This window comes from Chaetura pelagica, unplaced genomic scaffold (assembly GCF_000747805.2).
Source record: "Chaetura pelagica isolate M959 unplaced genomic scaffold, ChaPel_1.0 scaffold367, whole genome shotgun sequence".
Classification (NCBI taxonomy): domain Eukaryota; kingdom Metazoa; phylum Chordata; class Aves; order Apodiformes; family Apodidae; genus Chaetura; species Chaetura pelagica.
This window is the reverse complement of record NW_009953955.1, coordinates 490,375-506,368: the sequence shown is the minus strand read 5'-3', so window position 1 is coordinate 506,368 and position 15,994 is coordinate 490,375. Positions and strand designations below refer to the sequence as shown.

At 43.1% G+C, this 15,994-nt stretch overlaps 1 protein-coding gene across 1 annotated transcript in view; it reads left to right on the top strand.

Moving 5' to 3' along the window:
- The window catches only part of TECRL (trans-2,3-enoyl-CoA reductase-like), a 58,630-nt gene that overhangs the window by 8,160 nt on the left and 34,476 nt on the right, over positions 1 to 15,994 (top strand). Inside the window, 1 exon segment of the mRNA XM_010001863.1 lies at positions 7,126 to 7,177. Coding sequence (XP_010000165.1) covers positions 7,126 to 7,177 — 52 coding nt within the window.

The following is a 15,994-nucleotide window of genomic DNA, read 5'->3' as shown; positions in this document are numbered from 1 at the left end:
CTGCCTGCTTTTCCCAGCATTACTTTGGACCTCCTGGCCAAATTTCAATCTATCTGAAAGAGATAAAACAAAAGGGTCAAGAAGATGGTTTAGTTCCTGCTTGTCTGAGGGCTGGGCAGCACCCTGCTCCAGGGCAAGGAGCACAGGCAGCCCTGGGCAGACACCAAGTGCGTGGCAGCAAAACAGCCCCAGGTTCTTGCCCACTGGAAATATCACAGGAGACAGGGAAGGGATATGGGACATCTGGAAAAGGTGTTGAGGTCCTTTATTAGCAGAAATCGTAGGATGCTTTGGGTTGGAAGGGACCTCAAAGATCATCTGGTTCCAACCCCCCTGCATGGGCAGGGACACCTCCCACTACACCAGGTCTTGAACACTTCTAAGGATGGGGCTTCCACAACTTCCCTGGGCAACCTGTGCCCTTGTCTCACCACCCTCACACTGAAGAATTTCCTCCTGATTTCCTCCTCTTCCAGTTTTGATCCATCCCTCCCTTGTCCTCTCACTACAAGCCCTTGTAAAAAAGTCCCTCCCCAGCTTTCCTGGAGCCCCTTCAGGTGCTCTAAGGTCTCCCTGGAGAAACTAAGGCTTTATTAGTTCTGTTACTCCTAGAACCACTTATTTTGCCAATACATGTTCTCCTGTGAACTTCCTTTGAGTTGGTTGATCTCTCTCTTGCTTTTTATTTTCATACAGTCCCTCAAATAGTTTGTGACCACCCTGGGGTTGAGTTTCTTGGGGTGCACTGCTTGATTTTAAAGTCTGCATAGGTGTAAAAATGCAAACATAAACCTCTACAGCCATTTGATAGAGAAGGGAATACAAATTCAGAGTGGTTTCACAGCTAAGATATATGCTTATATCTTAATATGCTTAATCTGTGCTAGGACTGGCAAATCAAAATCCAAATAAAACCTCACTTTCTGCCTGAGAAGTACTGGACAAAATTAGTGGTGTTTTTTATTTTTGGTTACTTGGTTTGTTGTATTTTTTTTTTCCCCTTAAATGTATACCCCAAATGTTGTTTTCCTTACAAATAACACTTAAAAAAATGATTATGGGTTTTTTTAAAAGGCAGAATTTGGAAAAGATTGTATTAAAACCTAATTTTGGAATATTTCATTCTGTTACAACACAATGAATATTTCATTTCAAGTGCAATTTATTTTACAATTTCATAGTGTATTTATTTGAATATTATTTCCTATTGGGTCCTTTCCATGGCACGAGGACCATGTGTTATATTATTTTACAGTTTCATGATTGATGTGCTATAAAATAATGTAAAAGTAATGAAAGTTCCATACCAACCAGATATGAAAATAAATGAAAATAACACAACAGAATTATTTTTCAGTGTGTTCCAGAAGTGAGATTTGAAAAAAAAAAGCTCCACATTTTCTACTTCAGTTTAAAAATCTGAAGTCAATACAAATCCAGAGTTTTGCCAGAACAGTTTCCCTTGTGGGGAAAAAAAAATAAAATAAAGCTCTTTCTGGTGTCTGAAACTTTTTTTCATAAAATATCTTGCAAAAGGAGAGAATTGTTTGAGTTGTTTTGTTTTTTTTATAGTTGTACAAAACCAACACAGCATCTTTAGACACAAACTTGGCCAGTGCAAATTGCCATGACTGCACCCAGCAAGCATGTGGTTGTGTGTGTATTCTTAGATAATTTGACCCATAGTCACTGGAAGTATTAGTCAGTTGGATTATCTCATATGCCAAAGTTCGTGTGACCACTTAATAATCTAAGAGATTGGGGAGTGATACAGCCCTTCTGCTCTCATAGACTGGAACCAACCTGAGCTCTCTGAATTTCTCCAGTTTCTGGGAAGGCTGGCTGGAGATCAGAGCTAGCTGGTAGGCAGTTCACAGAGCTGAGAGAGAGTATTACAGAGTAAAATATTCTATATAAAGCTCTTTGTGTAGTTACTGATGGCACTTTATCTGCATGTAGTTACTTCTATGTGGTTTCCACAGTGAGCTCATCTATTTATATCTCCCTGGGCATGATCAGCCCAGGCTTCCCAAGCTAACAAGAGAGCAGTGTGGGACACACTGAGGGTGGTTACAGTAAAACCAATTTTTAATGTTGTCTTTGGAAAGGAACAAGAAGAAAAAACTCGGTTCTAGAAGCCAAATTTGCAAAACACAGAGATCAGTAAGAACAGGTGTTTTCCTGATAACCTTCCTGCAAAATGCTGCTGGTTTGCAATGATACAGAATGGTCCCAAAGCACAAGGACAGGGCACCAAAGCAGTCATGATGAAGTATTTGTTGGATGCTGAATTTGGAAATGCCTGGGCTTTCCCATTAGCTGGTTTTGGGGTCAGATCTTCAGATGCAGGCAGCTTGATGTCACCCCTTTGAACAAACCCACCCTGGCTGAAGATGGGTCTGGCTGTGGTTAATGAGCAGCTGGAGAGGCAGAGTTTCTGCAGTGATGGAAAATGACTGTTGGAAAGCAGGTGACTCAGCTGTGCAGTGCTACTGACATGTCACAAAGAGGAGGAATATTCAAAGGGAAACCTGGACTGAAAGATCACTCATTTGCTAAAATCCCATTATTAAAATTCTTACTGATAGTCTGCTAACCTCTAACCCCTAAGGTAATTTTTTAGTGCAAGAGCTGTGTGATGCAATTTGTTATAATTCCTTGCCTTATAAATGTGAAAGAGATGTGAAAGTGGGTAACTATATGATTAGCTTGCACTAACAAAAGGCAGCATTAAGTTCCCATAATGCCTTCCACTTAGTGCTCTTCCTTGAGCCTGAGTTACTAATATGGCATTTTAAATCTTAAAAAGAAATGTGATGCTTTGTGCATGGCTGCATAAAGGAAGGAATGAACTGGAATGGGTGACCCAAAAGGTCCTTTCATTCTTGAATTCCCCCCACAATGAAAAGTTGCCTCGAGGGGAAAATGAAAAGTATTTTTGCTATGAAAGTATAAGGGGGAAAAAAACCTGTATTTGAGGTTTTAAAATCATCCTTTTCTGAATGAAAAGTGTAATAGATGCAGCCCACACCTGTAAAATCTGCATTTCTTCATAATATTTTCCTGTGAAGAAAAAATAGTCTTGAATCTTACATGTAATAGCAACTTACTAGAAAATTAAGTATATTTAAAACATGGTGCTAGGCTTCAAGTGAAGAAGTTGGAGGGAAAACTGGCTTGGCCACCAGACACAGGTGATATGTGCCATGTAAGGGGTGTTTTAATAATGAAATCTGTCTTGTTTTATATAAACTAAGGGTGGTGTGTCTCCCTGGTTTCCCTTTGAGTATTGGAAGAGTGCTGAAATAGAGGAAAAGGAAAGGTTATAACATAATTTAAAAGAATAAAAGGAGAGTAAGATTAATAATTACAGTGAAATGTTCCAGGGTGTTTTATTCAGTTAGCACAAAGGGTAATAAGAGCAGATGCTGTTGCAGTCCTTACAATTCTTTAGCTCCTATTGATGTCCAGTGAATAGAACAAAAGGTAATTAATGGTCTACAAAGAGGACACTGGTAGTGGGGAGCTGATGCCTCAGCATCCATCTTCACATTGATCAATATTAGAAACTATAACTTCACCAGTTGTTTTATGAGGTCTTCAAAAAAAAAAAGGACACAGAATTACCAAGATCATAAAAAAACCCCAAACATATTTCCTTCTTTTGTGGCTACAGCCTGATCATTCTGGCTGGGCAAGGAGGCTGCCAGTCCCCTCTGTTGCAGCCTGTTCTGAGGAGTAACACACCTGTGTTGTTTTTCAACCTGTGGAGTTTGTCTCAAGTGGAAAAGTCCTTCCTTCTCTAAGCCCATGAGTCTTCCTGCCTTCTGGCTGGATCTGAGCCTTCCCTGGACACCTGCAGCCCACTCAGGGGGTGGAGTGGCCAGGCTGTCACTAACCTACCTGCTCCTCCTGGCCCTGGGCTGGCAGGGCTTGAGCTTGAGTCAGCCCCAGCCTGAAGCAGCTTGGCTGCCCTAAGGCACAGCAGTGCTCCTGCTCCTCATGAGCTCTGCCTCTCTCCAGTCCTGTCCAGCTCTGCAGTTCAAGCTTTGGATACAGGGCAGGTGGTGTGGGAAGGTTCCCATCACACCAGATAGATGGATGTGCTCACTGCAGCCAGTGGGACCACAGATCCTGGCAGGCACTTTGTAGCTCCTGAACATGGAAGGCATGTGAATGGTTCTAGGTAGACCTAGACCACAAGCTTAGACTCATTTTTTGATAGGTAAAGTTAGATGATACAAATCCCATGGCTGGCCTAGCAGGATTTGGAGGGGAGAATGTTAACATCATAGTCATTAAGTTGGAAGGGGCCTTTAAGGTCATCTGGTTCCAACCCCCCTGCCATGAGCAGGGAACCCCACCACTAGACCAGGTTGCACAAAATCTCATCCATCCTGGCCTTAAACACCTCCAGGGATGGAGCAAAAGAAAGCACTGAAAGCCTCACATTGAAAAATGGGAGAGGGATGTCAAGGCAGAGTCAAGAAGGGCTGGACTAGAATTTTTGCACTGATTGAAAGCAGCACTGCCCTGAAGTTGGCACATACTGAGGAGTGCAGGAGGTGGGGTCCATGGGCTCTGTTTTGAGCTAGCACTGCTCTGTGAGCTTGCTAAGCTTAACAGTCTTTCAGCTTCCCTTGACTTAGCAGCTCTCCAGAACCTGGCATGGTGAGATGCTGATCTCCTGTAGGGATGCTGCAGGTCGTACTGTATTTAGAAAGCCAGATCATCTTCCATCACATTGGAAGGGTCATCCCTGTCCTAGAGCTGACAATGTCAGCTCTGAAAACCTGCCCATCTGCCCTGCCACATAGCAGATTTGGGTCTGCAGTCCTGTGTGCCATGGAGCCAGCTAATAGCTAATAATCTGGTGGCTTCTGGGCACTGGTGCAAGTTTACAAGGTGTGAGAAAGCAATTTTAGGTACTTTGGGAGGTTTTTGAACTATGAAGGCCCCATATCTTTCATGTTCAGTTCCACAGCAGTACAAGAAAAGGCATTTGTAGGCTATGGGAGATGTGCTTTTTAACTGGGTGTTTTGTGGAATGGCTTGAGTGCCATGAATAAAATGTCTTCTTTCCTTTTTGAACTGAGAAAGGTAAGATGGCTTCTGTTCTTCCCTGTAGCCAGGAAGAAAAGGGACTCAGCTGGCATCAGGAACTCCAAGGGCAATGTCCTTTTCCTGGCCCATTGCTGTTCAGCATGGTTTGTGTGCAGCACAGACCTCGGTGATGTGAAGAAGGGGCATCCTTGGTTTCAAGGAGCCCAGCCCTTGATTTGGGTTAGCAGGCACATCCAGAGACAAGTCAGAGGTTCATTTACAGCAGTTTCTGCAAATAAAGATTTCTCCAGTGTCCAGTAAAATGCTCTGTAACTGTGGAAAAGAAAGCCTTCTCATCTAAACCCCACAAGCTAGGAAAAATCTGAACTTTACACACCATGTAGCACAAGTATCATTTTATGGCTTTAGATCATTGAATCTGTGTTGAGCTCTCTGCCTGTTCATATTATTGCTGGAAACAAGTTGACTTAATCCTAAGCTTAAATGGCACCTAGACTGTGTTCTGTGTATTTGTGTGGGGTGTCAAACTATAGAACTAATTTTTTCTTTCTGTACTGATTTGTTGCTTTTGAATTAGCAATTTTGTTGTCTTCCATCAGTATTTCTACAAGCTCAGTCTTTTCAGCAAAACCACCTATGTTAAGGTGCTGACTGATCTCTACTAGCAGGATTTCTTATGTTCTTTTGCATATTTATTGTCCCATTCATTAATATCACTAATAAGTAAGATAGATGGATAGATGGATGGATGGATGGATAGATAGATAGATAAATAGATAGATATCACTAAGCACATTTGGAAGAAATGGGGCTGCAGGCTAAAGATGGTGCCAAGATCCATGCAAGGCTCAATAATTTGATTAATGATCAAGTGTATGACTTCTGACTAATGCAGTGAAACAGGAATGGGATTGCACAGCAAACCCCATAGAAGTGTCTAGGTGGGAAGAGACAGAGAAGTTTCTGCAGAGCAGAGCTGTTGGGTTCCTGTGTAACTGCCAAGGAGGCTACATCAGGAAACTGAGGGAAGCTGGAGATGGGGTGAACCAGATGATGAGTGCCCAGCCAGAGAAAATGGGTCTGTGGCTTTTTCCCTACCTCAAACGGATGAAATTCTGCTGCTGCTCAGGATTTTGCTGTGTGTCACCACCACTTCATACAGGTGCTCAAAGTCTCCAGGGGAGGTTCTCTGCATTCTGCTGTGTGCAGCAAGGAGAGGTCTCTTACTTCCCAAAACAGATCCCCATAGTTAAGACACAGTTCAATTTACTTCTCAGTCTATCTGCTTAAATGGACAATACAGAATATTAAGTGTTAACTACATAGGGATGGTCTTGTTAAGACCAGACCCTTATCTCTTGCCACCTCAACTTACTGCTTCCTGAAGTCTTCTGTTGCCTTTCCTTGTAAATGGAAGGTACTTTGCTCTAGTAAATTCTGGGTTTCTCACATACTTTTTGCAAAGAAATCAATATACATAATAAAATAGAGCTTTAAAGGCCTGCAGATTGCCATCCAACACTGTGGCTCCTGAATTGCTTCAATGTACATGAGCAGCAGCATGCAGAGGCAAGCTCATTTCAGGCAGAAAGGACAGGACCTGCTACCTTTGTTACTGAACCCTCAGGGAAACCCTTTCCTGTCTTAAAGAGAAGTTCCCCAGAATGCTTGAACACAACTTTAAAGTTCACCCTTTATGTTGTCCCACTGGCTTGGTCTTGGGGGCATTTATTGCCTCAAAACAGGGCCAGCAGCTTTCTCTCTTGGTCCTTGGGACCCTAAGCAGAGGTGGTCCAGGCCTCAAAACAGGGCCAGCAGCTTTCTCTCTTGATCCTTGGGACCCTTCCATCAGCTAAGCAGAGGTGGTTTGTGAATCAAATATGGGTATTCCTTAATAACATATCAAACAGATGAGATCTGCAGATCTGCTGATTTGCTTCATTATTACCCAAGGAACTTGCAGACAAATTGATGAATCTCTTCATTAGAGGAGGGGAGAAGGCATCCTAGAATGAAGAAGAAAGAAAAAGTAATCTGCATGCCTTTTGTTCTCTTTTCCAGGTATCTCCATCATCTACCCTTCTTGATGTGAAGCACAAATTTCACAAAGCATGTAAGTACTCTGGCTAGCAGGCTGGAGGGATGGTTAGAGACCTCTAAGATTGGAGAAACTGTCAATTTGTTTTCATTAAATCTTGCACAAAAAGCTGAGACTGCCTTGATAGCTCCAGTGGTAAATAAAAGCAGTCTTTGGACTGAGGTTCTACTGTAGCAATCACACATGTGAGAGGCTGGGTGGAGAGGTATTTAGTCGAGCAGAGAAAGGTGCAACAAGAATGGAGAGCTGGAAATAAAGGTCAGGGATACTCAAATTAGGAATGAGATGTTTGGTTCCAAGAGGCAGGACAGTTTACTACTGGAGACAGTTGTCTACTACTTATATGATGGGCTTCCATGATTTTTACAAAAAAGGGTGTCTTCAACTAAAGGCTAGATGCCTTTTGCAATAAAGAGGTTTAGTCAGACTCTAATACTCAAGAGTTCAGAGCCAGGTAAGCAGAAGAAATATCCTGCTTCTCATCTGTCCTTAGAACATATTTTATAAGACAGTAAAGCTGAAGGCTGCTGGGGTTGCACAAAGACTCAGTTGATGAAGCAAAAGGCTGCTGACCTGACTGCTCTAAAACTACCTGTTTTCACTCCTTGTAAGGGCTTGCAAAAGGCAAAATGGTCAAAGTTCAAAAACCCCACAGGTGAATGTGAAAAGACTGAGTGCTTAAGTTTTAATATTTCAATAAGAGTATGTCCTGCCATCAGTTTGTGAAATGCAGTGCATTTCTGCCTAGACTCAAATCAATTGAAACTTCATTTATATTGATGCAGTTTCAATCAGTTGAAGATCCCTGGCACAGAGGTTTATGCCAATTTAACTCTAATGAGGTTTTTAAAGGATTTGAGGTAAACTGGTGCAAGTCTTTGTATGGGCCATTTTAATGGTGACTGTTTTTGTATATAGGTAGAGGTCTCTTACTCCTCAAATCCTGCCAGTGAGAAAAGGAAGGCAGTAAGCAATGCAACAAAGCAGGATACAAAATGTTCACCAGAACTGTGACAGAACAGTGCTGTACAGCACATGGAAGGGTTGGCTTCAATGCCTTTTCAGCTCTCAGTTTGTTACATCAATTCCTCCCATTCCCAGGAGTACACCATATCAGTGTCCTATGTTCTTTCTTCCCATTCCAGCTCATTGCTTTGATCTCTCTTTCCCAGTTCAGCCTGGATGTTGTTGTCTCATGAGGTTCCTCCCTCCTCCTCCTTTCCCAGTTGAAAAGAACAAACCTTCCTTTTTCCCTCTTCATATAGTTAGGAGGATGACAGCTAATAGAATACAGTTCTAGGCAAGAGCTGAGAAGGGGATGAAGCTGATCTGTGGATATTCTGGTTATTTTTGAATGCTCTTGCATTCATTTCTGTCATTTCATGTGTGCCAGACTCACATGTTCCCCTATAAACTCTTGCTAAAACACACTCCTACGCACACCCTCTTGCAGTCTCTCTGTCTTCATCCACTCTCCTTTGATCACCCATGCAATTAAGCTTTTTCCTGAGCTGGTACCTTGTCAGCCCCTTCAGTGAGAAGAACCCCTGTGCAGCAGTTCCACAAGTCTCATCTCTGTCACTGGTAGGTTTTCACTGCCTGATTCAAGAGAAGAGGAAGAAGACTGAATTATGAATTGCAGCACAGGAGGCTGTTAATCATTAAAATGAAAGAAGTGGGATGCAAGTGACATGTAACATGTTACTACTCAGTAGTTTCTAAGTCAGCCAAGCCTTAATTTGGATCTGTGTTTATACCAAAGGCAGAATATGGATTTAGAAGTCCAGGAACACTTCAGCAAAACTGTCTCTACCCCTGGGAAACCCTAACCCTGTGCTTTCTGTGGCACTGGGTTCAAAGGGGCAGTCCCAGTTTGATCCCTGGAGACTGGGGGATCTGTGAGGGAGAATTACCATGGAAGACATGCTGCCATTTCCATGGGAATTCAAAAGCTTTCTCAAGGCCACTTTTTAAAATCAGCCCCATGGTCTCTGCAGCCAGTGCCCCTGGCAGGGACTGGCAACACCAACCAGGGGCAGCACAGAACAGCAGTTTCCCTGGTGCAGCCTCCCAGCTCTACAGGGGCTTTCTGTAACAGATGTTAGATCCAGGCTGTCATGCTGAATAGCAAACATCACACCTGCCCACCATGAATCTGTCTAATCCTTTTTAAACCTACTTACAGTTTTGACCTCAGCACAGTCCTCTGGGAAGGAGTTTCACAATACAAGGGTGTTGCAGGCAAAGGTCTGCACGCCTGCTGCTTGGTATTTTCAGCCAAAACCAGAGTGGCAGCTGAGTGCCTGGGTGTTCCTGGACACCACTGCATTATCTAAGGTATGGTCAAAGAAGCCTCAATCAAACTGGTGCTGTGCACTAGATGACTTTGCTGCTCTTCTCCTCATTGCTTTGGCCAGCTGGCAGAGGTGAAATCAAGCCAGTGTGTATGAGAAGGGAGGCTTTTGACCCATTTTCTGAGTTGCTTATAATGAGTTAGGTACCTGGTGTTTTCTTTATCTATAAGGGTTGTGATTTCAATGGAGAAAGAAATACCTTGTAGGCTAAACTTGGCAGGCTCTTGTCCTTGGCAGTAGCTCTTCACCTTAAATTTATTTTTATCTTTGCAAGATGTACTGGACTGGATGGGGGAGGAAACTGTAAAGATAGAAAGCATAAAAACTCTAATAATAATGATGATTCAAGTATCATGTAACTAAAATAAAATACCTCTAGAACAGGTAATATAGTGAAGTCAGTGATCATTAAATATGTTCAAGGTTACTGCAAAAAAGTTGCTGAAGAACTCTTGGAAGAAGAGGAAGAACAGAAAAGAGAGGAGGAAATACTGCAACAAACTCATAGATGCACAAGGAGATGGCACAACTAGAGCTCTAAAGTCAGAAGTGTGATCTTAGGGAGGTCAGAAATTGACCTCTAGGCAAAGGAACAGTCAGGGAGGAAGAGCAGATGGGAGGAAGCCTGGCAATGGGTGGGGGGAAAAATGGAAGTTGAAGAGAGAGCTGAAAACATCATGTGCCCAGAGTATCCTGGTCTGCAGTGGGGAGTGAGGTGCAAGCTGCCAGCTGGCCAAATAAAACACTGACTCCTGAGCCTCAGCACCAAAATTTCAGGCCCCTCCATCTAAGCTAACAGATACCACACAGGGCTTTTCAAATAAGCCATGTCACTGGATGTACAGCATTAAGAAAGAAATTGTCAGTAGATGGCACTCAAGAATAAACAGCATCACTTCTGGACACTGAAATTTTAGAAGTCTGCTATACCATCTTACAGCTGCTTCTGACAGGAGTTTCTGTAACAATCCTAAGAGCTACATTCCCTGGGGAACCACTGAGATGCTTTCTGTTGCTTTCTTCTAGAGAGAGGACAAGTCAAAAAAAAAAAAAGGGTGCAATTCCTGACCCCCTGCACAAAAGAGGCTCCTGTGCAGCCCTTCCAACAGGCCATTTCACCAACTCTGAATCAAACATTCCCACTGACTTCCAGGTGCCTTGAATAAGATACTACTTAAGGCAAGGAGCTACCTTACCATCTCAGGACAAATGGAAGCAGAACCATATCACACCATGCTTTTCTAGCTGCATGAGAGGCGTGGACCTGTCCCTGCCTCCAGCTTACTTCTCCCCTCAGCTGCCTGTCAGCTCAGCTCAGTCAGTGCTGAGCAGCTGGAAGGAGAGCAGCATTTTAACCAACAGGTTCTTGTTTGCCCAAAACCTTGAAGCAGATCTTCAAAACAAAGAACAGTGAAAACCAAGCTGGCCTGGAGAAGAGCAAGGAAAAGATTTGGATTGCTTAGGAAGGACTAAAACTAAAGGGTACCAAAACTAATCCTTTAGCAGAGGATTTCTTTTCCTTTCTTTTGTCCTTCTCCTTTCCAAGAAGCCTGCCAGGCTTTCTTGCTTTTAAAGACATCCAAGAGCTAGTAACATGAGAGAGCAAGAGCTTAAGGATTGTCCTTCTCCTTTCCAAGAAGCCTGCCAGGGGTTTTCATGCTCTGAATCTGCAGCTTTCCTGCTTTTAAAGACATCCAAGAGCTAGTAACGTGATTCCGAGAGCAAGGGCTTAAGGGAAAACTCCATATTTTGCCAAGCCTGTGCTAAAACACAAGAGCTGTTGCTGGAAAGGATGACTGTTCATACTGCATCATGTAACTCCTTTCTAGAGGCTGTCCACAGTGTTACACTGCAAGGCTCAGAGAGGTGAGAAGGGATGCAGTGGGGATTAGTGAGGAAGAGCAGTGGCTGCTAAGGCAGTGCCTTGCCTACCTGCTAACCTACTTACTAACCTACCTGGTTATACAGGGCTGTCTGACAACAGAGCCTTGCTGAGAACCTGCAATTCCTCTGATTTCTCCACACTGTTAACAGCTGGATTCTCAAGTTGAAGAAACTTAATGAAACCTGTCAAGTTTGATGCCTGGAGAGACTCATGTGCCCGATGAATAGACCTGCTGGGGATGCAGAGATGCTGGATTATGCTATTTATGGCTTTCCCAGGCTGACTTCAGAGCCTTGACCTGCCAATCAGCCAGGAGACCTTCCTGTATCTTGCAAACTGAAGAGACCCACATAAGTTACATCTAGGGCACAGAGCCTCCCAGAGGGATCTTTCTTCTGCCCTGTGTTAGGAGATCAGGCTTTGAAAAAAAGCCAACATTTTGGGAAGAGATCTGATCCTGCCAGGAGTCACCTTGAGCTGGATGCACTGCCCAGCCAGAAAGGCAGCTACAAACTCCTTCCTCCCCAGTTTAATCCTAGCCCAGAGTAACAGCTGAATTCCATGTAGGAATGATGTTTGCAAGGGATGAGCACTGTCCTGCTGTGCAGACTGCCTGACTGCAGGGCTGATGGGCACTGCATCCTCAGCCTGGATTCACAGGGTGCACAGTCACATCCAGCCATTGTTTGCAACACGTTTTCCCCTCTCTGTGTTCAGAACAACACAACTGGAAATTAACAGGGAAGGTGAATCACTAGGGACAGCCAGTTGGTGCAGAAGGGCACTGGGAAGGACAGTGATTTCATCTGGGTAAATTGCTCATTCATCTCTCTTACCTTTGTAAATGAAAATTACGAGATTGAGATGATACTGGTTTCATCTTATCATATTTATCATTTATTTTTCTCAGCAGTAGAAGACCAGTTTATGATGAACTCCAGTGTCCCTCATATGACACAGTTCTAAGCTCTTCTTTTTGATTTCTCTGTGTCTGCCAGCACAACTCAGTTTATTAGAAACTCCTTGAATTTCTTGTTCCTGCCGCAGTGAGGCTTGGATAGACTTAAATACTTTTTGTTTTGCAAAGCTAAGCACAAAGCAAGCACAAAACTGAAGCTAGTTGCTACCATCTACCTCCACATCTCCTAATCAGAGGTCTAGTCTGTGAGGAAATTGCTTCCTGCCTCTGCAGTGTGTGCATGTCAGAACAGAGACCTAAATTCTTGCCCTGGCACGTTGCTTGAGCCACCAGGCCAGCCTGGCTTCATTTCTGATCTGCCCAGGAAGAAGTATCAGGAAGGTGACCTCCTCTCAGCTTATTTGTGGCATATCTGTGCAAATTTCTCTTATAAAAAAAAAAGATAACAAAAGGGTCTGTCTACTGGTACTGATTTGGGTAGCTTGAATTTACTTCTTTTCTAACAAGGCAGTCAGGAAATGAGAATGGCATCATTGACCTGACACAGTTAAAAGAAAGGAGGACACCAAGCTGAGTTAACCTCAAAATTTTAATCTTCAAAAGTGACTTAAAATTTACCTTAGACTCCAAAATCTCTCTTCCACCCATTCTGTGTTGGAATTACAGAAAACCAGTTCTGGTCAGTTTTTAAATGCATGGAATGCTGTGGCTGAAATCACAGTGGTGTAGCCATCCCCCAGAAGGTGCTGTGCACTTTACAGACACTGTTTTGCATCTTGATCTGTGTTCATAACCCTCCCACTTGAGCCCTGACTCTTGTGTCTCTTGTTGACACTGCATTCCTAGCTGGAGTGCTGATGTCTGATGTCTTCCTCCCAGTTTAACTGGACTTAGTAACAAGAGCAGGCATCAGCCCAGGCATCTGCAGTTTGCTTTTCCTGAGCACTTGAATCTCATTATAAGTTGTGGAGAAAGAGATATTAAATCAGTCTGAAAAGCATCTGGTCAGATATCCCTGGAGTTTTGCTTCTTTCTGAACTGTATGTGTGGTTACAAAGGATGTTTTCATTACGATGTACTGAATTAGGAAGCTGTGGTTGAGGTGTGGCTCACCCAGTTGGTTTAGAAGCAGTGCACTTAGTAACCTTAAGCAAGACTTTTAGGGTCAGATCTTGAAAGGATTTTGGTCTTCTAAAGATAGCAATAAAAGTCAGAGGGCCAACTGGGATTTTGGAAGTCCCCTGTTTCATACTGGAAATGAATGTAATGTTTAAGACTTGGGTCTCTAAGACTTGATTCAAAATGAATGGGAGTCATTGACTGGGGTGAGTTGTGTGCTAGACACTATCTCCTTTTTGAGCTTCCTTTTCTTATCTATAAAATAAGAATAATTAACTTGCCTTTCATCCACCTTGGGGTCTTTTGTCTGTTTTGGCTGTGATCCTGTAAGAAACATTTGGGACAAAAGAATGACTGAAATTCATGCCTAATGACCTATTGAACCAGAGGGAGTAAGGTGTCTTAAAACACAAAAAGCCAGGCTACCCATTAAATGCTCATAGAAATAAGATGACCTTCAGGAAAAACCAGCCATATTTAAAACAGCAATGGGAAAAGTGAAGATCAACTCAAAAACTTTAATGGAAATGCACGTTATTTCTCTTTTTTTTTTTTGGCAGCTGCTGCATCTGATGCTGTTGCATTTCATTAGCAGGATTACAGATATAATTTGAAATGAGTAACATAATAAAAGAAAAAAACAGCAAATCCATTGAGATGTAGCTTGAAGCAGAACTGGCCTCTCTGCTCTCTGGGATATTGTTCCCAGCTGAGATTTACAGGGCTCTAACAATGCATCACAGATGACACCCTGTGTAAACATTCAGAGAACAAATGTGAGATGCTATTTAAATGCCTCATTTAAAAAAGGAAATTTCATAGCTAGGTTCTTTGCTTTCTTTTTTCTTTTTTTTTTTGCCTTTGCAGTAGATTTGACAGATCTAGATGAGAAACAACAACATTTGTTTACCAGAATTGCCTGTTACTAGTTACAATGTGCCTGTGGCTCAACTGAGAATAGGACAGTGCAAGGCCAAAGAGAAGTAATCCAGGCCCATCTAGTCTCAGGTACAATGAGGAGTTAAAGCCTAGTGAACTGTTAATAGAAGATGTCAAAGTGCTCTTGTTTCTGAAACAGCTCCTACCTCAGTTTGAACTTGGGTGCTATGTTTTTTTTGTCTGAAGAACAGATAGACTTCCAGAGCTAAGCTAGTGTTCACAACCAGATTCATGTGGGCTTAATGCTCCTTCAGGGAACTCAGGATATTAAAAGCCCCAGTTGGGTCTTCATGATTGTGAGAAGAATCTCAAGTCCATTAATAATAAGATTAATAAGCCTGTTGGTTATGGCAGGGTAAAGATCATGTCAGGCCTCTAAACTTGTGCTGCATCTACACCAGGTTTTTCATAGAATCCCCTGTTCTTTTGGAGAGGAGAATTGGGCAGATGGCTCTACAAAAGGTTCCAACAGTTTCTCTTAGGAGGAGCTGCATGGAATGAGTCTGCATGAAGTGCCCTAAGGACTTCTTGTGAAACAGAGCCCACAGGATAAGAGAAGAGGAAACAAATATCCCTTGCCAGAATGATTCTTGGAAAACTCTGGGGGAGCATGAGAAAAAATGGCAAGGCCCATGGTGTCACCTCTCCTAGATGGGTTAGAGAAGAGGCAGCAGCTTCAAGCTGCTGAGTTCAGACTTTCCCCCAGGTCTTCTCTGCCTCATGTGTTCCCTGGCTGTGCTTCTCCAGCTCCCAGGGGGCCAAGAGGAGCTGTGGCAGTACCTGCAGTTCTGGGGGTAGGGTCAGTGAGCAGGACAACAGCAAGGGAGGCTGTTCAGACCTGGGTGTGAAGGATGTCACCCTGTGATGGTGACTTGTTTTTTTTTCTGGGTTTGAAATACACAAACTCACGTTTTGCATAAACTCTGAATTTGGAAACAAAAGCTGTGTGGCCACAGCATGAAACACCTTTGAAAACCTTTTAACTCATTCCACCTGCAATAAAGAGATCAGCTCCAAAAATTGTTAACAAATGGCACACAAATAGAGCAAACAGAAGGTTTATTTGCTTTGAACAGTGTGTGTTAACTCTGGTTTAAACACAAACAGGGAAGCAATATATTTTTTGTTAATATTCTGCCCCTGGAGTGCAAGCTCAGAATTCACAAACAGTCTAAATGAGTTGGGGCTGTAATATTTATGGGGGAAATCAGGAGAGGTGTTCAGAGGCCATTCAGTGTTTGCCATATAGATTAGGATGAAACATCATCCTTCAAGTATGAGCATGAACATACTCACCAAGCAATATCACCCTGATCAAGCCCCTCATGGGCTGTGTCTGTGTAACTGGACAAGCAGTTTTCTCTTCAGTTTTAAGCATGTTACACTTCTTTTTTTTGGCTGATGTGCTGGCAGCCTCTCTGGGTTCATGTCCTGCTGGGAGAGCTTGGGATGGCAGGTCCTCTGCTCTCCATGTGGGCTTGACCATCACTCCCAGTGTGCACAGGTGGGGACCTGAACTCCCCCATGGCTGCTGTTTGTCCTCATTGTGTCTCTATGAGCTGGCAAGGGACTAAAGCCTTGATTCACAGCAGGGGACCTGCAGGATGCAGAGGGAA